Genomic DNA, 26,121 nt, shown 5'->3' with positions numbered 1-26,121 from the left:
GTAAGTATTTCATAATGTGCTAGTATGCAATGTATACTAGCACATTATACCATTGCCTTGCAGGGGATCTTTTTTTCAAGTCTGTGGTTTACTATCGCTTTAATCTGCAGTGGTTTGTCAATGATGTCCATGTACTTTGTACTATTGGCAGTGGAATAAAATCTGTATGTGTGTGTGTGTGTGTATCGATTACAGGACCATTAAGTAGTGGATGCCTATAGATTCGTTTTGGAGAATAAGGATATTGTTCAGACATTTATTTTGGTTCAAAAATAATTTTTTATCATCTGACAACCCTCAATGGCTATTGGCTCTGTCTATATGTATATATATGTTATTTGAGCTTAGTTTAGCCATGGAGTTTGGGAAGATTCTACTAGGCTTTTATTAAAAAAAATATATATATATTCAAAGAGCATACTGTATGTGTTGTGTCTTGACCTCTGATCATTTTAATAAGATGTGGTGAATGAAGTTTAAATTGTTGATCAGGTTAGCATCCATAATTTTAAATAAGTTATAACCTTTCTTTTTTTTCTTTTTTATTCAGTCTTTGTCAAACATTGATGATGTTGTAAGCAAAATCCGGTTGAAAATAAGGTATGTAATCAGTGTTTCAATTTATCTGTATGACATGTCTGCTTCTCATTAAAATGTCACCTTTTTTTAAATTATGAGGCCCATTTTACACTGATGGTGTAAACGCCTATGTGTGCATAGACACATAGGCTAACATGGAGGGAGTATAGAGGCAGAAAATAAAGTCAAACACCCTTTAAAAGCTGCATTTTTTTTTTTTTTAAATGACCATTGTGCACGAGGCCTAAGGCATTCAAGTGAGCCAATGATAATGGAAATATGGAAAGTGCTACTGCTGACTTGGAACATATATTCAGCCAGTAGGGTCTTAATAAGAAGCCCCATCCTGTATGCCTTTTTTTAGGTCAGCGATTTACCGGGTATTACATCTAGGATCTGGATGACAGCCCTGAAGCCTGCACCTCTAAAATCAAGTCTCCCGTGGGACCTTTCTTGTGGTGTTTTTTTATTTTAATTTTATTTGTTGGTTCCTTTTAAATATTCTACCCTAACAATGAACGTTTGTCAATTGCTAGTTGAATATATCATTGGAAACTTTGTTATATCTGTTTGATAAGTGCAAAAAAACAACCTACTTCTCTGCCTTACCTTAAGAGCACACAATGGTTAGTCATTCTGTTGGATTGCTGTATAGGTGGCTTTGAGTAGTTTGGCAAGAGAAAACTGGGCAGGACTGATAATGCTAGTCCACAAAAAAACCTCTTCTGTTACATTGATAGCTGTATAGAAAGGTACATGGCATTCAGTACCATACTACAGTATCTCACAAAAGTGAGTACACCCCTCACATTTTTGTAAATATTTTATTATATCTTTTCATGTGACAACACTGAAGAAATTACACTTTGCTATGATGTAAAGTAGTGAGTGTAAAGCTTGTATAACAGTGCAAATTTGCTGTTCCCTTGAAATAACTCAACACACAGCCATTGTGTCTAAACCCGCTGGCCACAAAAGTGAGTATGCCCACTAAGTGAAAATGTCCAATTTGGGCCCAAATAGCCATTTTCCCTCCCCGGTGTCATGTGACTCGTTAGTGTTACAAGATCTCAGGTGTGAATGGGGAACAGGTGTTAAATTTTGGTGTTATTGCTCTCACTCTCTTAGAGCCGGTTCACACAGGGGCGACTTAGCCACCTAACAAGTCGCGTTGCGCTCTGTGCAATGGAACCATTCTAATCGGACCGACTCAAGTCGCTCCGACTTAGAAAAAGGTTCCTGTACGACTTTTGGGGCGACTTGAGGTGACTTGCATTGACTTCTATACAGAAGTCGTTTTGCAAGTCGCCGCAGTGGTCGCGTCCAGGTCACCTGAGGCAGTCACGCTGTAAGTCGTGCTGCCTCAATGTGAACCGGACCTTACTGGTCACTGGAAGTTCAACATGGCACCTCATGGCAAAGAACTCTCTGAAAAAAATAATTGTTGCTCTACAAAAAGATGGCCTAGGCTTTAAGAAGATTACCAAGACCCTGAAACTGAGCTGCAGCACGGTGGCCAAGATGATACAGTGGTTTAACAGAACAGGTTCCACTCAGAAAGGGCCTTGCCATGGTCGACCAAAGAAGTTGAGTGCATGTGCTCAGTGTCGTATCCAGAGTTTGTCTTTGGGAAATAGACATATGAGTGCTGCAGAGCTTGAAGAGGTGGGGGGGTCAGCCTGTCAGTGCTCAGACCATACGATGCACACTGCATCAAATTGGTCTGCATGGCTGTCATCAAAGAAGGAAGCGTCTTATAAACATGATGCACAAGAAAGCGCACAAACAGTTTGCTGAAGACAAGCAGACTAAGGACATGGATTACCGGAACCATGTCCTGTGGTCTGATAAGACCAAGATAAACTTATTTGGTTCAGATGGTGTCAAGCGTGTGTGGTGGCATCCAGGTGAGGAGTACAAAGACAAGTGTGTCTTGCCAACAGTCAAGCATGGTGGTGGGAGTGTCATGGGGCTCCATGAGTGCTGCCAAAACTGGGGAGCTACAGTTCATTAGGGGAACCATGAATGCCAACATGTACTCTGACATACTGAAGCAGAGCATAATCCCCTCCCTTCGGAGACAGGGCCGTAGGGCAGTATTCGAACGTGTTAACAACCCCAAAACACACCTCCAAGATAACCCCTGCCTTGCTAAAGAAGCTGAGGGTAAAGGTGATGGACTGGCCAAGCATGTCTCCAGACCTAAACCCTATTGTGCATCTGTTGGACATCCTCAAATGGAAGGTGGAGAAGTGCAAGGTCTCTAACATCCACCAGCTCCGTGATGTTGTCATGGAGGAATGGAAGAGGACTCCAGTGGCAACCTGTGAAGCTCTGGTGAACTCCATGCCCAAGAGGGTTAAGGCAGTGCTGGAAAATAATGGTGGCCACACAAAATGTTGACCCTTTGGGCCCAATTTGGAAATTTTTACTTAGGGGTGTATTCACGTTTGTTGCCAGCGGTCAGGGCCGCTGATAGGCCAGTACGACTGGCCCTGTTGTACTGGGCCCCGGCCAGCAGGGGGGCCCGGGCAACCTGAACAGAGACCTAATTAATGTTAAAAAAAATAATAATCCCCCAGCCACCTTGACTGAACACTATCTGTCTGCATACACCAAACCAACTGAACACTAGCCGTTCTTTTTACATTTTTTTTTTTATGCCGATAGCTCAATATGCAGGGGGAGGGACTATTTTTTCTATTTCGGACACGGAAGAATGTCCTCTCCGCACCCGCTCCTCATGCTGGCTCAAGTTCCGGCCAGCGCGTCCTCTATATTGCCTTCCCTGGCGCGGAGTGATTCCTCCCCTTCTGCTCTGTTCTTCACTCGGACAGAGAAAAAGCAGAGAGACGAGCAGCGGTGGCGGAAGAAAAAAAAGAAAGGGCTTGATCTGGCATCTGACTCGCACTCCAGTCCAGACAGCAACCAGCAACAGGATGAAGGAGGAAGTGACTCCTGGGGCCCAGCTAACACAGAACACAGGTGTGTGCTTGCTTGGGGGGGTGGATTCAAGATCTACTACTACTGCAGCAGCATCTTTACATTATGCCATTGGCAACATGGGTGGCACTGTCTGCAGGTAGCACATGCGTTATGGGCAATAACGCATGCGGCATGGGTGGCACCGTTACAGCAGAATATGGCATTGGCGTCATGGGTGGCACGGTCTCTGCAGGCAGCACATGCATTATGGGCCATAACACATGTGCTGCCTGCAGAGACAGTGCCGCCCATGCCGCCAATGCCATAATCTGCTGCAGACAGTGCCACCCATGACGCTAATGCCATAACGCATGTGCTGCCTGCAGAGACAGTGCCACCCATGCCATTATGCCATTGGCAGCATGAGTGGCACTGTCTACAGCACAATATGGCATGGGTGGCACTGTCTGCAGCACATTATGGCATTAGTGGCATGGGTGGCACTGTCTGCAGGTATCATGTGCTGCCTGCAGAGACCGTGCCACCCATGCCGCCAATGCCGTAATGTGCTGCAGACAGTGTCACCCATGCCGCCAATGCCATATTGTGCTGCAGACAGTGCCACCCATGCTGCGCATGCCATATTGTGTTGTAGACAGTGCCACCCATGCCGCAAATGCCGCAATGTGTAGCAGACAGTGTCACCCATGCCGCCAAAGCCATATTGTGCTGCAGACAGTGCCACCCATGCTGCCAATGGCACTTTGCCATCGGCGGCATGGGTGGCATTGTCTGAAGCACAATATGGCATTGATGGGCAGCATGGCATTGGTGCCACTGTCTGCAGCACAATATGGCATCTGGGGAAGGGCCAGGGATGGGGCTAAAGGAGGGACCAAGGGTGGAGCTAAAGGGGGGCCCCGTCAGGTAGGCTGTAGGGGGCCCCATGATTTCTATCAGCGGCCCTGCCAGCGGTTAAGACGTTAATGGCTGTGTGTTGTTATTTTGAGGCAACTTGCAAATTTACACTGTTATACAAGCTGTACGCTCACTACTTTACATTGTAGCAAAGTGTAATTTCTTCAGTGTTGTCACATGAAAAGGTATAATAAAATAAAAATGTGAGGGGTGTACTCACTTTTGTGAGATACTGTAGATTCGTATATTGGATAGATTAGATGTATAAACATAGAAAACCATTTCTGTGGGTCATCATATTACTTTGTTTTTATATATTTTCTTTTTTTTCCCCACCCCAGGCGTTTAGATGACAGCATTCGAGGTGTCGTACGAGGCCAGACGAATGTCGGGCAAGATGGCAGACAGGTATAAACAAATGTTTCCACACCAAGTTTCTTTTTTTTTCACTGTTGGTGGCTATAGCCAACGACAGTGATCGCCCAAAAAAAAAAAAAGCCGAAAGGCTGGTTGTACTGTAGTTGATACTGCTGAACCTGGCAAATTTCGGTGGGTCTGTGGCTGGATTTAATATGACAAATCTCTTGCTTGAAATTTTCATCCACCCATAAGTGGCTCATTCAACGTTAAGGAAGGTTAAGGTTAAGAAACGAAACAGCCAGATCAGGCAGGTTTCCCCTGTCTAAAGATTAGTACACACTAGAACAAAAAAATACTGAGGAGCTTGGGAGGAGCTCGCTCTACTAACTATCCAATGGTAGTACAGCAGTCTCCGTTATGCGCTATTTTGTCCTGAAAGGGGGCTTCCCCACCCACCACCAGAACACACCGGTCAGTGCTCACAGCCATTGGGTGCCAGTGCTGATTGGATTCTGATAGGATGCTGGTTTCCCAGCATGCCCGTTCAACAGAAGCCAGCTGTTTGGGCAGGCTGGTGTATGCACGGGCCAAATGAAATACACAGATACTTGACGATACTCGGCCCGTGTGTACCTGGCTTAAAGGTGGTATCATACACCCATTTCCTGTTGAAATAATCACTTATTGTTATGTACTTGGGAGTGTTTAGTAGCAGCACTGCATAACATAAACCTGCATGCTGTGATCCCACCGTGCATTTTTATAGAGCTGTCAGAAGACGGATATGCCTGAGGTCATTTGGGTCTGTGATTGCACAAGTCACTACCTTCTATAGTCTTTGTTGACCAGTAAACAATATATATATATATATATATATATATATATATATGTGTGTGTGTGTGTCTAGATCTATACTGTATATAAATTATTTGTATACACACCAGTGGTGATATTGGTATATTTCTGTCATGTCGATTTTTAATTAAAGCCTAAAGGTTGGAATCTAGCTGCCATAAGACACCCTGATAATGACCTCTTTTCATACATGGAAATTGCAGGGGCTGAGTGTGAAAATTCCTCTACAGGGTGTAACAAGTTTCCTTTAAAAGCTTCTGTACTGTAGTTCTTTCACATACACCGGAAATGTAATTTCCCAAGAACCTTGCCTTTCTTTGTTCTTTATTTTTTTTGGCCATGCCAGATTAAATGTTTTGTTTTAGACTTTTTCAGTTCTGTGTCCTATGATAAAGTAGATCAAAGATACTCCATCTGTTGCATATGAACGTATTTAGGTGTATATACCTGTTAAATTAAAGGCTGTAGTCGCCTTTTGAAAAAAATAAATAAATGAAAAAAATAAATGCACAATTTTTTATTAAGGAGCCTGCGGAGGATTGCACCCATGTTCAGCAGATCGTGGGTGCAATATCTGGCTCCTGCAGACTCTCACCATAGCTGGCTGCTTATACCTCCTATATGGGCAGGCAGTTACTTAAGAGCAGGAAGATCAATGAACTACCAGAGCTCTCACCAGCCTTGTAGTACTTTCAGGACTTGTAGTCTATTGTACATGGCTGCGCTGTTTTTAAATTGTGACATCGGGTGTAGGAAGAAGATCCCCTGCCCACTATCACAGGGAGGGGAGAAAGTGCATTAGCTGGAACATGTAACATGTTCCAAAGGCGAACTTATCCTTTAGGTCTCTTGCATATGGGATTAAAAATAATGCATTTTTTATAGATTTGAAATGCATTGGTGTCTATGGATCCATGCACACAGCTGAGTAAAGATCAGTAATACAGCGATGAGTGCAGAGCAGTAAAATAACCTTCTTGGCTGTTCTCTTGGGACTACAGAATGCTCAGTCTTTATAATAAGATTGGGCGGAGGAAGGGGATTGAGTAGTTTAGCAAAAGAGAACAGGGCGGGGCTGATACCACTTGGTACACAAAATTCCTGTGTGTTGTCGGCCAACAACAAGACCAAGGAGCTAAATGCTTTTTAAATCGAATGTTTTTTCTTCCTTGCAGTGTCTTTAACACCCTTAGCATTAACCCGGATGCTTATGTACCGAGCCTAATGCCAAGGATGTTGGATCTGCAGGATCCTCCAATTGTTTTGTGAAGCTAGAGGTGTTCTGTTGCTGCATCGAGGATTCTAAACAAATGAAGTATTTTCTGTGCTTGATTTATTTTTATATATATAATATGTGTGTGTGTGTGTGTATATTCTCTCTCTCTCTCTCTCTCTGTATGTGTGTGTGTGTGTGTGTGTATATGTATATTTTATATATATATATATATATATATTCTATTAAGGTTCTACAGTGTGTAATGTTTTTTTTTTATATATTCAGTCCATATTGTAAAGTTATAGTCCATAATATAAAGGAGTAATTAATTCACAGTTCATCTATCACATGACTATTAAAAAAACAAAAAACAAAACAAAAACTCTTGAATTTGATCCAAGTGTTCTGCTTCAGACATCACACAGCTTCCAGTCAGTGCTTCAATCTGGACCTTCCTTCTCACTGTGTTTAAACAAACTCACCAGATGGTAATGAACTCTATTCATTAAGCAGGTTTATTGCACTTATCAATATTCCTTATATGCTTGAATTCTTGTTGCCGATGCTTGTCTCAGGGGAAGGAAAACCCAGAAGATGAAGAAGAGGAAGCAAACATACTGTAAAACCATACACCTAAAATATGGGTTTGAAAAGCAGCTGCGCAAATATGATGCAGCATAAAAATTAGCAGCTACCATCTTTTTATTCTTTATATTCTCTGCCTTCAGAAAATATTTACCTTTTTTTGGGGGTTTTAGGTAAGGTTCAGGCATGTGCATTTTAACATGCAAGACATTTTATATGTTATATATAATGTGGCACTAAGGAGATTTGAGGAGTTAAAACATTCAAATACATTGCAGAGATGTAATAGTTTTTTATTTTTTTTTACATACAGTTGTACATGTGTGCCTTGTTGGAAGTCAAGGGTAGCCATGTTTTATTGGTTTCTGGCCTCACCTTTGCAAAATGAAGCACCTTAAAGAAAGCGCTATTGGATGCACATGGACTACAAATTTTAATGATTATGTATATATGCAGGATCTTGCTGGCAGAAAGATCCTGAGTTAAAAATACAAAAATATAAGTTCTGCAAAGACCTTAAGTACCTTGAGTATACACATGTACAGCTGGGTAAAATTCTTCTTCATCCAATTCTAGCAGCCGGTGTTGCAATTTTTGTATATATGCTCTTATATACTTGCAGATACAGTACACAATTGTAATACACAAACAACAATGTGTAAATTGATGCGCTCATAAAATAAAATAATTGTTTTTTTGTGGCTCTGATTGCATTGCTGCATTACAGATCTTTATTCTTCTGTGTGCATTGTCCCAAAACAATGCACCTGTGTTCAGGTCCATTAAAGCTACAAACGTAGCATTGTCGTTGCCCATATACAAGAGGCCTATAATAGAACGTTTTCCTTTTTCTACATTCAGGTCTGCTAAACGTAGGAGGTGCTGAGAAGCAAGAGTGTTCTCAGCAAAGAGGATAGTTAACACTCCGCTTTCATGCTGCCTTGCTGTAGTAACAAAGAGCAACTTGAAAATTTGACACTTTAGCAAGTTGCAGATTTCTGGTCTCCCAGCATTCTTTGTGGCATCGGACAAAGTACTGATGTGGGGGTCAGCATATCGAACCACCAAGCACAGCAGGGGACCAGGCGTCTGACATGGAAGTGTGAATTTCTGAAGTTTTTTCTTCATTAAAGGAGAGTTTGGCAGTGCAAGAGATAAAATGTAAATACATTTATGGAAGGGAGGATTTTAGTTTAAACATTTATTTTAGCTACAGCTTTAAAAAAGAATTTTCAATCATTTCAATCATTCATTTGCCCCAGTTTTAAGCAAACAAATTATTTGCGTGCCAGAAAGGACTGGCTGCAATATACTGTAGTAGTTTGGGCTAGGTATAGAAAATGGTGTTGTATCCCAGCAGAACTGCGGGAATTTTCCCTTCTACTACTAGATATAGAGTCTTGATTATACTGGCCCTTCATTTAAGAGAATCCTACCTTTTATTATGAAGTCCTGCTGCATAGTCAACACAAGGAGTCGCCTACTTGGCACTGACACCGCTCACAGAATGCCTTGCACTTTTCTGAATTAATACAAGGCTTCTACTGGCTGGCTGAGTTGGCAAGGTGAGTGGATAGCCTCTATCTCTACCTTGGCCAATCAGAGGGAGCCTTGTATTAGAAAAAAAAAAAGGCTTCTCCTGAATGGTGACGTTGCGGTACAGCCAACTCTTTATATCCAGGCGGCACAGTGGTGTAGTGGGTAGCACTCTTGCTGGTTTCTGGTTCGAATCCCAACCACGGCACTACCTGCCTGGAGTTTGCATGTTCTCCCTGTGCCTGCGTGGGTTTCCTCCAGGCACTCTGGTTTCCTCCCACACTCCAAAGACATGCTGGTAGGTTAATTGGCTTCTGCCTAAATTGGCCCTAGTATATGAATGTGAGTTAGGGTCCTTAGACTGTAAGCTCCTTGAAGGTTGAGACTAATGTGAATGTACAATGTATATGTAAAGCGCTGTATAAATTCACGGCGCTATAAGAGTACCTTAAATAATAATTATATCCAGCAGTAGAAAGAAAGTCACTTGTACTACTGTCTGCATAAAGCTGCTGGAAGCGGACCTTTTACTGCATTGTAAAATGTTTGTCACCACAGGGACACACAGGAAACCTATGTGTTCCTTTTACACTGGAGCTCAGCCTAGCGCTGCAGCATGATGCGGTAAAATGCATCTTGCCTGCATTTTATCACAGTGCACAGGTTGAACCGCACTGCAAAGTTGGGCCTCGCAATGCCTCGACATTGCAGTGAATGAAGTGTATGTCTTGTACACTTCACATAAACGTTGTTTAAAAAAAAAAAAAAAAAAGAGCTTTGTGATGCGCTGAGTCGCACATCACACTGCCCCCTAGCGCAGCCAGCAACACAGCACCGCTGCACGTTGCAGTGTGAATTTGCACTAAAGGAAACCTTGTTGCATTTGACAGTCAGCGAGGAATCCTCTTCATTGCCTGTTTTACCTCTGGAAGGTTAGTACCACTGCGCTGCAACCACACACATTGTACGTGGTTGCAGGACAGTTGCGTCGTGGCCCAATTTAGTTGAATTAGTATGTTTTAGAGGTGATACTGCCCGCCAAACGCTACATGAATATAATTTTTGCCATGCCTGCAAAGCTTTGCAGCTGTGGCGTTTGTACACCCCACCTTTCCCTGTCTGCCTCTACAGATTAAGAGGGTGGTTGGGGTTAGGTAAAAATGCCACTTAACTGCCTGTTTTTATTACTCCCCAACCACAAGTGTAAATGAGCCCACAGATTTTTAATACAGCCATGTGTCAACTAATTTTGCTGGGAGAGCTGCTGGTATGCAAATTAGAAGCACCGTTATTTGTTGTACCCTGATAGGCTACGAGGGGCAGAGAATTGTGATACTTTAGCGTCAGAATGTGTAAAAGGATAAACAAATGCACTTTAGAGAAGATGACACTACACAGCATGGTCTTTTGCATGCCTTGGCTCTATAGCACAGCACTCTGATCTGCTGACTAAAGACCTTGCATTCATTCATTCTTATAACTTCATCATTGCATTAATCAGTGTCGGCATGCTATCCGAATAAGAATGTAGTAAAACCGAGACTGTACTTGGCACTTTTTGCAGCTGCTTCCTGAAGATGTGTACTTCCCTAGCTGGAGAAAACATTGCAATGTTAATAAGTTGGGCAGATGTGTTTCCCCCCATAAAACATAGCTTAAAATACCTAGTGATTGGACAGATCCTCCTTGACTGTTCTGCAGAATAGTGGTGTATTTATAGATGTAGACTCTAGTTAGTGTACATTGGGATGTTTGCTTTAAACTGATGCTCACCTAAACCGTTAACCATTTTTAAATAATTCCTCATTCTTACAATGCCAATATTTTGAAATAAATGATTGCTAGGTATTCTTAGGCAGTGAAATCTTTACTGATGAACTGTTAAGGCCTCACAGACAGTTGTGTGCTTGGGGCTGTGCACACATACAGATGTCAAATTGGGAGAAGCCGCTATGTCCATGCAAAAGCTGCATTCCAAGTGATGTCAATGGGACTGACTGCAGGGGGATGCACAGAACACTTCTGCATCCCATGTGGGTAAACAAGGCCCTCCCATGGGCATATGCTGTAATATACCCTGTGTGTACGGGGCCCAATGCTAACAACATTTCAGCTTTCATATGTCTGAAAATGATTGTCAGTTTTATCCCATTAAAGGAGTTGTAAAGTCAGAAGGTTTTTTATATATTTTTGTATACATTAAAATAAAAAGCCTTCTGTGTGCAGCAGCTGCACTCAGACCCCCTAACACTTATGTGAGCCCCATCTCTGTACAGCGATCTCCACGAGTGCTTCGGGCCGTGTGAGACCCTCCCTCCTGTTTTTGTCTGAGACACAGGAGAGGTGCCAATGGCTGTCAATCAAAGTCAGCTAGCCAATCAAGGGAGAGAGAGGCTTTTTTACACCTGCCTCTAGGGCCCGGCCTTTTGGCTAGGACCAGAGGAATTTTTGATTCCTGGCCGGAGGGCTGGCCATTGTATTGCACAATGGTCACTTTTCACTCTCCTCTTCACTATCCCTTCCTCACTTTTTATTTATTTTATTTTATTTGTGTGTGTTTTGTCACAGTCTGTCACTGCACGTTTGATGAGTAGGGTGTCGGTCCTCGGACCAATCCTGAAAGTCTCTGGGAGAGCGGACATAGGCCTTCTGGCTTGGTCCAATCTCCATGAGGGGGGCCTACCTTCGGGGAAGCCCCCATAGTACCAAGTACCTAGGAGGTTCTGTTTCGGCAGTCCTCCCGGGGAAAGGAGGTCTTTCGGTTTCGTCCGGGGACCACTGTGTTGAGTCTGGTACCTCAGTCCCTGTCTGGAACCTAACGCCCCGGGGGATCAGGGTATGGTCCTTCTTTTGGAGGACATCAGACACCCGTCTGCACTTTTTAGTGTGTCACTCTTTATGTGTGTGCACTTTTTTTATGCACCGGGTGGAAGTTTTTTGGGTGTGTTTGCACGCCATGGGCTTTTTCAATAAAAAAAAAAATCAAGGGAGAGAGAGGGCCTGTCCTGAAAGTCTGGTGAGGGGGTGGACATGGCCTTTTGGCTTAGTTCGCCCTCTTCCTTAGGGTTGGGGTCTTCCTTCGGGGGAGCCTCACCTAGTATTTGGGTGGGTCTGTTTCGGCAGACCTTCCAAAGAACGGTGTCTGACTGGTTTCAGCCAGGAAGACCAAGTTTTAAGTGTCCTTGTCCCTGTCAGGAACCTAACGCCCCGGGGGATTCAGGACAAGGTCCTCTGATTTTAGAGGACTTGTGTACCCGTCTGCACTTTTTTGTGTCACTCTTTATGTGTGTGCACATTTTTTATGCACCGGGTGAAGTTTTTTGGAGTGTGTTTTGCACGCTACAGGCAACAAGAAAGAAAATCAAGGGAGAGAGGCCTCGGCCTTTTGGCTAAGATCAAGTGTAGTATCTGTTCTCATCAGTTACCAGTAGGTGGCGCTTGCTTCCGTCCCTGTTCTACGGTGAGGTGGAGCAGGGGTGGCGGTTGCTATGCAAAGCCTGTTGGTGTAAAGGTGACCCGTAGCGGTTCGTAGCCAAAAGGGAAGCCTTCTGATGGGGATGGAGAACCACTGGTCGGCGCCAGGGGAGGGGACCCTGGCTTTCTGGCTTGGATTGTGGCAGCTTTAGCTCCAGTCAGTTTTTCGGGAGGGAACGTTTGTTCTCCTGTTCCAGCAGGGGGGCGGCCTGTACCTTCCGAATGTAATTAGGTAGGAGTGATGGGAGTGAGGGTGTGACCTGATGGCAAAGGGTCTCACCAAGCTCCTGGATCTTCATGCCTTTCTGGCTGGGGTGGGGGCTGTCGTGGTCTGGGTTGGGGGTCGGGGATGCTTCTATTGGAAAGCCCATGGTGATGTGGCCCTGGAGTGGCAGTCCAGGGGTGCCTTATATTCACTGTGCTATGCACTTTGATGTTCGGCACCTAGGTCACGTCACTATTAACACGCATTTTCACACCTGCCTCTAGGGCCCGGCCTTTTGGCTAGGACCAGAGGAATTTTTGATTCCTGGCCGGAGGGCCTGGTCATTTTATTGCACAATGGCCACCTTTTTCACTCTCCTCTCCACTATCCCTTCCTCACTTTTTATTTGTGTGTGTTTGTCACGTTTTGTCACTGCACGTGTGATGAGTAGGGTGTCGGTCCTCGGACCTATCCTGAAAGTCTTTGGGAGGGAGGACATAGGCCTTCTGGCTTGGTCCAACCTCCATTGGGGGGCCTACCTTTGGGGAAGCCCCATAGTATCAAGTACCTAGGATGTTCTGTTTCGGCAGTCCTCCCGGGGAAAGGAGGTCGTCTGGCTTCGGCTAGACGGCCACTGATGAGTCTGGTACCTCAGTCCCTGTCTGGAGCCTAACGCCCCGGGGGATCAGGGTATGGTCTTTCCTTGTGGAGGACATCAGACACCCGTCTGCACTTTTTAGTGCTTCACTCTTTATGTGTGTGCACTTTTTTTATGCACCGGGTGGAAGTTTTTTGGGTGTGTTTTGCACACCCTGGGCTTTTAAAAAAAAAAAAAAGGGAGAGAGGCCTGGCCATTGTATTGCACAATGGCCACCTTTTCACTCTCCTCTTCACTATCCCTTTCCCCACTTTTTATTTATTTTATTTGTGTTGTGTGTCACGTTTTATGTTTGTCTCCTGCACGTTTGGCTAGTAGGGTGTCTGTCCTCGGGCCAACCCTGAACGTCTTGTGGGAGGGTGGACATAGGCCTTCTGGCTTGGTTCGCCCTCTCTTTGGGGGGTCTCCCTTCGGGGGAGCCCCTACCCTAGTACCTGGGTGGGTCTGTTTCGGCAGACCTTTCGGAGAAAGGCGGTCATCCGGCTTCGGCTGGATGGGCCATGTATTTGGTACCTCAGTCCCCGTCTGGAGCCTAATGCCCCGGGGGATCAGGGTAAGGTCCTTCCTTGTGGAGGACAGGAGACACCCGTTGCACGTTTTTGTGTGTCACTCTTGATGTGTGCCCACTTTTTTGGGCACCGGGTGAAAGTTTTTGGGTGTGTTTTGCACGCCATGGGCTTTTTTCAATAGAAAAAAATAAAATCAAGTGAGAGAGGGGGCAGGGCCAGGTTTGGGGCTCCGTGTCTGAATGGAGCTGTGGGGACACTCAGCTGGAGGGCTGGAGGGTGGGGGGGGGGCAGGGACCCGAGAAGAGGAGGATCTGAGCCACTCTGTACAAATCCACTGCAACAGAGCAGGTAAGTGTAACATGTTTGGTAATTTTATTGAACAAAAAATTTGACTTTACAATAATTTTAACTGTTTGAAATTCAAACTCAGACTGGGTTCACACTGATGCGATTAGTCACATCGCATGTGATTTGCACAGGGATCACACTGCATTTCTGTGCAAATCACATGCGATTCTGTGCATTGCAATTTTAGCCCATCACTTTGTATGGCTGAAATCATACCACATCTGCACGAAAAAGGTGCAGGCAGCACTGGAATCGGATCTCATGGGTATTCATACCTATGCAATCTGATTCTCCAGATGCACTGCATTCTGCCACCTGCTTTTGGCGTGTTAATTGGCACCTGCAGCAGATCACATGAATGCAGTGCGATTGCTGTGCTATGCAGTGTGATGTGGGAAACGCAGCGATTCCTGTGTTTTTTCACACATCACATCAGTGTGAACGGAGCCAAAAGGTCCCGTTTTTTTTTTTTTCCAACAGCACCCAACCTGTGCATGGTCAGCTTTAGTATGTGTGGGTACCTACTGTACATGTCAGTGGATACTTGCACTTGGTGATAAGGAGCTGAACACCAAAAACTGGAGGAAAACAGCTTCTTTGCTGACTGATTATTGTGGTGCCAGTGCCATAGTTCCCTTTTTGATCAATGCAAACAGTTTACTATGTTTTTTTTTTTTAATAAGCCTGTTCTGTGCGTTTTATATCATTTATAATTACAATATGCTAATCTATCATTTTTTTTTTCTGTGGTTATAATGTAGAGTTAAATCATTCTACAATGATGTGGCTAAACCTTTTTACAGTCTGTGTTAAAGTGTAACTATATAAGCTGAAATGAAAAATGGTTCTTAAACCCATGTTTGTTTAAACTGCTTAAGACTGTATTTCCCTGCTAATTTCTCATGTGTGACTGTAGAGCGGTGGAATGGCCATATAACCGCTGAAACACTGGCATGAATTCTAGTCAAGCCATATAACTTTTTCCAGCTTTATTAGAATCTAGGAAGCAGACTCGCCATTTCATTCAGATAATGTTCATGTTTATTTTGCCTTCGCTCACTACATTTTATTTGGGGTATTTTTTATTTTATGGTAATGCACACATATATTTGCAGCCAAAATCCCGAAACCCGTCTTCAAGGAGCTTAATTCTAAAGGTTTGGTTATTTTTCTCTGTCAGTGCTGTGAATTCAGAGGATATATTTTACTTTCCCCAGCTGACTGGTTGCAACACTTACATTTGTATGTAAAAATAAACATGTCTCGAATATAAAGCGGTCTAAGGTAGACATAAAAATTGCTTGCAGAACATTGTGTTCTGTCTGCTTTCTCCATATGTGGGTATGTATTGGGTAGGATTTATTTTCACTATTTGCACATGTATATCTCTAAGTTTTGGCTGCTACATATACTGTTTTAAATATACAGTTGTGTTCAAAATGTTATACCCTGGCAGAAATCGTGAAATTTTGGCATTAGGATTGAAAATATGACAAAAATTACTAAATCGCAAAAAATGGAATCTACGTGAAACAATTTAAATGAAAACAGCTGCAACACTTAAAATTTGGTCAGTAGCCAGAGATAATATGTAAAGTAGGTGATAGTGCTGCACTATGATCAATCAACCACCCTGTGATAAAGTGCAATGTGCTACTAGTGCAAACGAATAAACTACAGTGCAACAAACAAGACCGTCAAGAAGAAAAAATCACTAGGTAATCAAACTCGACCGTATCAAAACCTTACGGTAGTATAAATTACTGTGCCAAAACACTAATAGACACCAACAGTAATAGTTCTAAAATGTCTAGTGCAAAACACACATCATGATATATTGCAATAGTGCTAATGGCATTAGCTTGACTCTCCATGTTTGGAAGAAGAAAAATGCTTACTGTGACCTGAAGAACACCATCCCTACAGTCAAGCATGGAGGTGGAAACATGCTTTGGGGCTGTTTCTCTGCTAAAAGTACAGACTGCATTGAGGGGCCAATGGACAGGGCCATATATTGTAAAATCTTGGATGAGACCCTTCTTCCCTCAGCCAGAACACTGAACATGGGTTGTGGTTGGGTCTTCCAGCATGACAATGACCCACAACATACCACCGAGGCAGCAAAAGAGTGGCTCAAGAAGAAGCACATTAAGGTCATGGATAGGCCTAGTCAGTTTCCAGACCTTAATCCTATAGAAAAATGATGGAGGAAGCTGACCAACTACAAGAAATGTCTTACCTCTGTGCTTGCCAACAGGGGTTTCTCCACTAAGTCATGTTTTGCTTGTGGAGCAAATACTTATTTTACTTACTGAACTGCAACTCAGTTTATAACATTTGTATCATGTGTTTTTTTTTTTCTGGATTTTTGGTGGATATTCTGTCTCTATCATTTAAAATATATCTATGATAAAAAAAACATTATAGACCCTTCATTTCTTTATAAGTGGGAAAACGTAGAAAATCTGGAGGGGATTATATAGTATAGCCCAAACTATTAACTTTATTTTTGGATACAATAGGGAAAATTTTAAATCCCTGTGTTTTTTTTTTTTTTTTTTCCCCATTTCAGTGATTTGCCTTCATTCCCTATCTTTGAGATGTAACAGGAAGGGAGAAGACATTTCTACAAAGTGATGCAATTCCCTTTTAGACAGTTGTCATGAAAACCAATGTCCTCATTGGAAGATTTCATCTTTGTTCTGGTCTGGTCTAGACCTCTTGGTCTTAGTGACCTGATGAGATCTAAGCCGTCCCTATTCTATCTAAAAAAATAAAAAATAAAAAAATAAATAAATAAAATTTTTTTCTAAGCATACTGTTGAATTTCGCATTCCGCATTCTAGTATTTATTTTAGGGAGTGCTTATTTTTGTCCCATTTGAAGATTTAACTAGTTTAAAATGTTCTCTTGTAAAACATCAATGAAACAAATCAACAAGTCTCTGGAGATTAGTCTGTTTTCTCAACAGTTCTAAAGGGAATTTTACAGCAACTGTGGTGGTCTTCCATGGCATTGCCCTGGTGGGTTATTACATACATATATACATACATGCATGCAAAACATGCATAACATTTGACCGATTTATATATGAACACAAAATGGGCCTAAGGTATTCTGCTCAATTAAAACAGCTTTAATAACCTTCTCTAATTAGCCAAGGTGGCTTCTGTCTCCCTGTAACTTACCATTGTTTTTACTTTGGGTTACAGTGCTATTTTATAATGAAAGTTTTTATATAATGACTGAAATGCCACCTTTTAAATGTGTCGGCTGGAGGTCGCATGTTGAAAAACTCTTCAAAGGAGATGTAGTTCCGAATTGTCTAAGCCTCACTTTCAAGGAGGTCCTTAACCTTGTAAGGCTGTTAAATGCCAATGCCAGATGGCAACAGCTGTCAGCATTCCATGGGACCGTTTAAATACCCAAAAGCAAGATCTCTTTATTGAAGACTGTGAAAGCAATAGCTCTTTGACATCTTGCTTGGTAGATTTAAAAGCGTTTTACTTAGAACCATCATTTTGCGCATATAAATCAGTTTGACAAATAGAAACTTAATTTGAGATATACAAGTATGGTCTGTTTTGATAAAATCATTGACTAGTAAAAATCACAGTATAAAGCTCATTTACAAAGAGTTTGGAAAATCCCTACTCAATGTATTGTAGCTGGGTTCACTTTGAATCATGTACAGTTGAAATAAAAACAAGAATTTTTCTCTTCACGTAACTAGATAAGTGAAGTGAATTGTGTTACTCAATTTATTGAGTGAAGCCCCCAAACACCTTTACAAATCGGTGCGTTCCCCTAATGTATGGGTACATTTCTTGCTGCGCGAAACAATATTAGTATTATTATATAGGATTTATGTAATGCCAACAGTTAGATTTTTACAAAATGTAGGCAGACAGTACAGTTGCAATACAATTTAAGAGAAATCCGAGGGCCCCGCTCGTTAGAGTGAACAATCTAAAAGGCAGGGTCAGTTGGTACCGTAGGTCACAACTGTGTTGGATGAGCTGAGAAAGTAGTTCAAGTGTTACTAAACCCACAACAGTAAAATCAGTCTGTAAATGCAATAAAGCATGCTTGTTTTACTCACGGTGGATCCTAAGGGGTTAATCCTCTGCATTATGTAAAAATACTGTTTGATCCTGTCTTCTGTGTTCCCCCCCCCCTTCTTCCACAGTCACCAAATCACCTCCTGATAGGACACAGGCTAGGGGACAAAAGCTGCACATGCTTAGTCTGGTGTGTATTTCTAGAGGGGTTTTTTTTTTTTTTTTTTACTGGATGTGACCAGCACAAGGACAGTCAGCACTGTCCAGACAGAGGGTCAGGGTCCTGCAGCCTTATAAGGACAGTCAGAATAGAATGAAAGCTTCTACTACAAGCTTTAACTGGACACTGATAGAAGTAACAAGTCTGCTCTAACTGCTGATGAAAAAATTGTATTTAGCAGTTTATATTTACTAAAACTATTGCATTTCCATATTCTGTGTACTGTGGTAGATCAGATATGGTGAATGCAGGGTCATGGGTTTAGTAAACACTTTGTTTACTAGTTAGAGACTGGATGGGCCTCTCTTAAGAGATGGGTTTCAGGGGTCTCCTAAAGGTGGATAGAGTGGTAGATAGTTAGAAAGATTGGGATAAGGAATTCCAGAGAGTGGGAGAGGTCCTGGAGAAGAGCATGGGCTGAAGTGACAATGGTGCATGTAAAAAAATATATATAAATCTTATTCTGTTTTGTTCTTTGAGCAACACTAAAGGCACTTAGATGCATTTCTCAGACTATTTTGATAGCTCCACAAAATATATGAAAACAATGATCACTTTTTAAGGACAAATTGAGAAAAAAATTGATTGGAGAAGCTCGACATTTTTGGTTGAGTTTTGGTCAGGTTTTATTGTATGGTATAATTGAACATTTTCTTATCATTTTAGACTTTTTAGAGCTTGCAAATTAATAAATTGAGTTTTCAGAAAAACATATCATAATTTTGGTCATCTTTATGATTGGGGTTTTGGATCAAACAGGAAGCAACAGTATTTCTCTTAAAGTAAATATTGTAACACACAAGTAAAAAAACTTTTTAAAAGACCAGTATGGGATTCTTAAAAAAACAAACCTTATACCCTAGGTGCATGCAGCATCAATCCGATCAAACACCGCTGATCACTCAGTTCTCCTCTCCGCTCTGAGCAGAGAGCCAGGGCTGTCAGTCAACAGCTCTCGGCTCTGCCCCTCCAGCACTTACTGAAGCGCTGGGCTGGGGAGGGGAGGGAGTGGCTGGCTCAGTTTACCAGTGGCAGAGCTGACAAGCTGAGCCAGGTGCCGATCCAGGAAAGTGGGTGTATCCGGACAGTAAAGGCTGGGCTCTTTCCCCAGCCTGAACCAGCTGAGTGGTATCCGCTGAAATTGGGCTTTACCCCGCTGTTGGCTGAAAATGGGTCACAGGAGTGCAGAACAAATTGCAACCCATGATCAATAGAAGTAAGGCCAAAAAAATCTTTGGTTATACTTCTCCTTTTAAAAATTGTTACACTTGTGGTTAGCATTAAAGCGACCCTGTCACTAGGCTAAAAAAAAATAAAGACTGAAAAAAAAAGTATTTTCTCTCTTGCAGAGCTACAAGTGCCACTATTATCTGATGCTTCCAGGCTAGTATGTTACTGTATGCTGTAGTGATGTAGTAGGCAGTTGGTGGAACCATGTAGCAGCAGACATGCTATCTGACACACCATGTACATCGTATGGCAGTGGTTTGCCTGAGAATAAAAGTTTAACTCATTGTCTGCTGGACAAGTAGCCTATTCATTTACAGGGTGCCTCTTGGAGTCTTTTTATAATCTTGACAAGGTTGATTTAAAGTGGGATTGTATGTGCTGTGGACCCCGCAAGCTTTTGCCATAATGTACAAATGTGCACAGCATTATGCCACACTTAGCTTCTCGTGTGCCCTTCTGTGATGCAAAGTCTGTGCTTTCCCTCATCACAGCCTCTATCTTCTTCAGACTCTGTAGTCTTTTGCCTTTCACCATTGGTCTGCCACAGATCACTTGCTCCTGTGCGTACGGAAATTATATCCTCTCTGCACCTACCTCCTATTTTTGGTATTGTACACTGCACTTCCATGCGTCTAACTCAGTGTAAAATGTATTTTGCTATAAATTTCTACACGCCAACAATTTTTATTGTGTAAAGCTAGCTATACACTATTAGATTTCTTTTTTTTTTTTCTTTTTTGCCTGTGAGCTAAAAAAAAAAATAGATTCCTTCAGCCATGCTAAATAGTGTGGATGGATGAATTCTCCTGCTTGGCTATTATTATACAGGATTTATATAGCACCAACAGTTTGTGCAGTGCTTTACAAAATCTGGGAAGAAAGTACAATTACAATACAAGTCAATACAGGAGGAATTGGGGAGGCCCTACTCATTACAGCTTACAATCTAGAAGGGAGGGTTAAGTGGAACAAAGGGTAGTAGCTGTGCTGTATTGACTTCCACTGTTTATACATGATCACATTGTGTTATCCCCACATATTGAGGGACTTATCTTTCCGGTCATTGCATGGTTCTTTGTGTGTGTATGTATGTGTGTGTGTGTATAAAATATATATATATATATATATATATATATATATATTACCTCCGCTTTTTAGCTAAGCGCTGATTTATGTAGTCTATGTCCAAGGTTCCCAAAAACAGTACCATGTTATACTGAGTGATTAAAACAGCTTTTCATTTGAATTTCCCTACACAATTACTGCAAGAGTCCTGAGGTGGACATGCTTTGTGTGGACTACTCCTATTGTTTAAATCACTCCAATCATCTCCAGTTGGTTAAGACAGGCCTAAGACATTGAGTAGCAGTGGCATGCTTTTTTTTGTATCGCCTGTCGTCATGGGGTTAAAAAAACCTCAAATGAGTTCTTTATAGTACAAAAAGAGCAGATAATCGCTACTATAAGGTGTTCATTTATACTGTGAAACGGTGAACCTAATATTATATATTACTTATACAGTGCCTTGCGAAAGTATTCGGCCCCCTTGAACTTTTCAACCTTTTGCCACATTTCAGGCTTCAAACATAGATATCAAATTTTAATTTTTTGTTAAGAATCACCAACAAGTGGGACACAATTGTGAAGTGGAACGAAATCTATTGGATATTTTAAACTTTTTTAGCAAATAAAAAACTAAAGTGGTGCGTGCAAAATTATTCGGCCCCTTTACTTTCAGTGCAGCAAACTCACTCCAGAAGTTCAGCGAGGATCTCTGAATGATCCAATGTTGTCCTAAATGACTGATGGTGATAAATAGAATCCACCTGTGTGTAATCAAGTCTCTGTATAAATGCACCTGCTCTGTGATAGTCTTAGGGTTCTGTTGAAAGTGCAGAGAGCATCATGAAGACCAAGGAACACACCAGGCAGGTCCATAATACTGTTGTGGAGAAGTTTAAAGCCGGATTTGGATACAAAAAGATTTCCCAAGCTTTAAACATCCCAAGGAGCACTGTGCAAGTGATCATTTTGAAATGGAAGGAGTATCAGACCACTGCAAATCTACCAAGACCTGGCCGTCCCTTTAAACTTTCAGCTCAGACAAGGAGAAGACTGATCAGAGATGCATCTAAGAGGCCCATGATCACTCTGGATGAACTGCAGAGGACTACAGCTGAGGTGGGAGAGTCTGTCCATAGGACAACAATCAGTCGTACACTGCACAAATCTGGCCTTTATGGAAGAGTGGCAAGAAGAAAGCCATTTCTCAAAGATATCCATAAAAAGTCTTGTCTAAAGTTTGCCACAAGCCACATGGGAGACACACCAAACATGTGGCAGAAGGTGCTCTGGTCAGATGAAACCAAAATCAAACTTTTTGCCCACAATGCAAAATGATATGTTTGGCGTAAAAGCAACACAGCTCATCACCCTCAACACACCATCCCCACTGTCAAACATGGTGGTGGCAGCATCATGGTTTGGGCCTGCTTTTCTTCAGCAGGGGCAGGGAAGATGGTTAAAATTGAGGGGAAGATGGATGCAGCCAAATACAGGACCATTCTGGATGAAAACCTGTTGGAGCAAAAGACCTGAAACTGGGACGGAGGTTTATCTTCCAACAAGACAATGATCCCAAACATACAGCAAAATCTACAAAGGAATGGTTCACAAATAAATGTATCCAGGTGTTAGAATGGCCAAGTCAAAGTCCAGACCTGAATCCAATCGAGAATCTGTGGAAAGAGCTGAAAACTGCTGTTCACAAATGCTCTCCATCCAACCTCACTGAGCTCGAGCTGTTTTGCAAGGAAGAATGGGCAAGAATTTCAGTCTCTCGATGTGCAAAACTGATGGATACATACCCCAAGCGACTTGCAGCTGTAATCGCAGCAAAAGTTGGCTCTACAAAGTATTAACGCAAGGGGGCCGAATAATTTTGCACGCCCCACTTTTCATTTTTTTATTAGTTAAAAAAGCCTGAAATGTGGCAAAAGGTTGAAAAGTTCAAGGGGGCCGAATACTTTCGCAAGGCACTGTATCTTTTGGGAGACATCCCTTTTTGTCTCAGGTCCTTGTTTTTGCAATTACTCTGTCGTTGTAAAGGGGTCCTGTCTAATTGACAAGTCCTTTGTTGAGATAACTATTTGCATATTACTATTGGTTAGTGGGTCCTTTTTTTTGTTTTTATTTTCATTTTTGTATATTAGCTGTGGGGGATGATCAGATGGACAAAATGAAAATACAGTTGTTGCATGTGGGTAGGATAGGCTTCTCTGAAGAGGAGAGTTTTCAGGGATCATCTAAAAACCAATAGAGTAGGAGATGGACGGACAGATGTGCGCAGGAGGTTTTGAGCAGAATAAAGAGAACGATTAGGTTGGTATTTTGAGACTAGGTCAGTTATGTAGCTGGGGGCAGAGTTGTGGATGGCTTTGTAGGTAGTTATTAGTATTTTGAATTTAATTTGTTGGGTGAGTGGAAACCAGTGGAGGGATTGACAGAGAGGAGTAGCAGAGACAAAGCTGTTGGTAAAGTGGATGAGTCTGGCAGCAACATTCATGATGGACTGAGGGAGGGATAGAGTATGCAGACGTAAGCCAATGAGGAGGGAGTTGCAGTAATCAAGGCTAGAGATGACCAGGGAGTGAATAAGGAGCTTTGTTGTGTCATTGGTTAGAAAGGGGTGTATTTTGGGATGTTGCAGAGGTTGAGGCGGCAAGATTTGGACAGTGATTGGGCATGGGGCTTTAAAGGAGAGTTCAGAGTCCCGGACTACTCTTAGGACCTTGACATGTGGGGATGGGCTTCCATTGATTTTTGACAGAGATCAGAAGAGGCACATGGGGGAGGTAAAATGATAAGTAATGAAGGAGTGAGTTGAGGGGTAGAGAAATAGATTTGAGTGTCGTTAGCATAGAGATGGTATTGGAAGCCATGGAAGGCTATCAGCTGAGCCAGGGAGTAGGTGTAGATTGAAAATAGGAGAGGTCCAAGAAACTTGGGGGACCCCAACAGAGAAAGGAAGAGGTGAGGAGGTAGTAGAATTGTAAGTAACACTAAAGGTGCAGTTGGATAAGTAGGCAGAGAACCAGCAAAGATACAATCACGGAGACCAAAGGCATGGAGTTTTTTGAGGAGGAGGGGGTGGTCAACCTTATCGAAGGCAGCAGAGAGGTCGGGGAGTAGGAGTACAGAATGGTGTCCCTTAAGCCCCGTACACACGAGCGGACTTTTCAACATCCAAAGTCCGACGGACTGATTCCGTCAGACTATTCGATCGTGTGTGGGCTGCAACGGAATTTTGACTCGCCAAAGTCTGAAGGACTTTAGAATATGGAACATGCTTCAAATTTTTCCGAAGGAACTCCGCCGGACCCGGTCCCTTCGAAAAATTTGCTCGTGTGTATGCTATTCCGACGGACTAAAACCGACGCTAGGGCAGCTATTGGCTACTGGCTATGAACTTCCTTATTCGAATCCAGTCGCATGTCATCACGTTCGAATCCGTCGGAGTTTAGTGTGATTGTGTGTGGCCAAGTCCGCTCAGCCGAAAAGTCCGTCAGAACTCTGTCGGAACTCCGGCAGAACTCTGACAGAACTCCTTCGGAAGTCTGTCTGACATAAGTCCTCTCGTGTGTACGGGGCTTTAGATTTGGCCATTAGTAGATCAGTTGTTCGTTTTTAGGAGAGCAGTTTCTGTGGAATGTTGAGGACGAAATCCAGATTGAAGGACCAAGAAAGCTATTATCAGCAAGGTGGACGCTCAGTCGGTTGTAGACTAAACGTTCAAGGAGTTTGGATAAAAAGGGAGCAAGGAGATGGGGCGTAGGTTGTTGAGATTGGATGGTTCCAGAGTTAAAATGGACATAGGAAGCAGTTTTCAGTATTGCGTTTCTAGCTGGAGTTGCAGCATACTAGAATTGTGGGGAGGACAAAGATGATATTTTCAGATGAGACATTCAGATTATGAGTGCAGAGTCAGAAGTGCTTCCACTTATAGAAATACCGCCACTTTGAGAAAGAAGCCAATCTGCATATTTTACTCTAACAGCTGCACCTGATTGGAAGCAGCCACTGTTTGGCCATTTGCACACATGCGGTCCGTTTGTCTTGTTTTTCCACTTATCCATTGATGGATAATAAAATGGACATCAATGCATCTCTATGGAAAAATGGATGTAAACTGACATTTTTGCATTGGTAGTGGATGTAAAAAAAAAAAACTGAAGAGCAGTTGATGAAAAACTGATGACCAGCTAATGGAAAAACTAGTGAATACTTCTTCTGTTTTATCGTGAGTGAACTGATGAAATAAAAGGCATGCATGTGTGAAAGGGGCCTATAGCTGTTAATTTTCGGCCCCACTCCTTCAGTTCTTTAATGGAAGAATTTCGGTTGAGAAGGGGTCAATCAGGCCATCCATTAAATGAATTTCTGCCAGTTTATCAGGAACGAGACAAAATTCACAATGTATAAATGTAACTTTTAGTTCTGCTTTAGGACTATTTATTTGAAGCTGATCTTTTACTTATACAGTATATTTTCAAAATCTTTGAAACGACTATATGTTTCCTTTAATGCTGCTGTGGGAGGATTATGATCTATAGTCCTTTTAGAAAAGACACTTGTCATGAGGGATAAAGGCAGGAGTGTGGACTGTTATATGCAGCATTATGATTTACTACATTAGCCTCAGCTATGCATATAGAGATTTTTTTGTATGGCCAAGTACAAAAGAACTAAACAGATGTCTCTTAGTGGGTCCACTGATCCCTGCGGTCTTTATAGATGGCTTAGCTGTACAGTCTGCATAATTCCACTGGCAAATGCTCCAAGAAATCTATAGAAAACAAATGGGTAATTTAATATGCTCCTGTGCTGACATTTGCACCAGTATCTGCCAGAATAATCCAGTGCAAATCACTATCTGCCTTGCTGGAACAGAATAGCTGACTAGTCTTATTATTGAAATCTCTCCTGTATTACATGAGCCTGCAAGTTAATGAAACAGGTTTGGGCAAGCTCTTGGAATTATGTGCTAAAAAGATGGATGGGGCTGATGATTGGCTTAAACTGGGCAAAGGTCTTCCCTTTGACTGGGCTCAGTACAATGTTTGTTGTATTTGGCAGAACTAGTGAAATTGTATGATGGTATGTTGTGACAGTTTCGTGCATTAGCTCTTGTAATGATTTTTAATAGAATTTATATCTCTGTACCTGTAGCTAATATACTGCGAAGTGCCTTGAAGTTTGCATCGTCAGGGCAACTGTGTGACGTCCTCACTCTCTTCCCCCTGTATCCTGCTCATGTGGGTTCATGTGTCCTCGGAGAGCAGCTTCGGCTGGACCGGGCGCATGCGCATTAGGATCTGCATGTCGAGAGTGGTGGTGGATAGCCTCGGATGTGCTGCCAGGATCCGGGCAGCTAGGTTGAACA

At 42.5% G+C, this 26,121-nt stretch overlaps 1 protein-coding gene across 1 annotated transcript in view; it reads left to right on the top strand.

The window, feature by feature from the left end:
* The window catches only part of VPS53 (VPS53 subunit of GARP complex), a 221,713-nt gene that overhangs the window by 19,767 nt on the left and 175,825 nt on the right, over positions 1–26,121 (top strand). The window contains exons 3-4 of the mRNA XM_077482250.1: positions 551–600; positions 4,764–4,830. Of these exons, the coding sequence (XP_077338376.1) occupies positions 551–600; positions 4,764–4,830 (117 nt within the window). The remainder of the gene's footprint in view (positions 1–550; positions 601–4,763; positions 4,831–26,121) is intronic.

The sequence above is a fragment of the Lithobates pipiens genome, unplaced genomic scaffold (assembly GCF_037356315.1).
Source record: "Lithobates pipiens isolate NorthernLeopardFrog02 unplaced genomic scaffold, aLitPip1_a1.2 Scaffold_16, whole genome shotgun sequence".
In the NCBI taxonomy this organism is placed as follows: Eukaryota; Metazoa; Chordata; class Amphibia; order Anura; family Ranidae; genus Lithobates; species Lithobates pipiens.
This window is presented reverse-complemented; position numbering and strand designations above follow the sequence as displayed.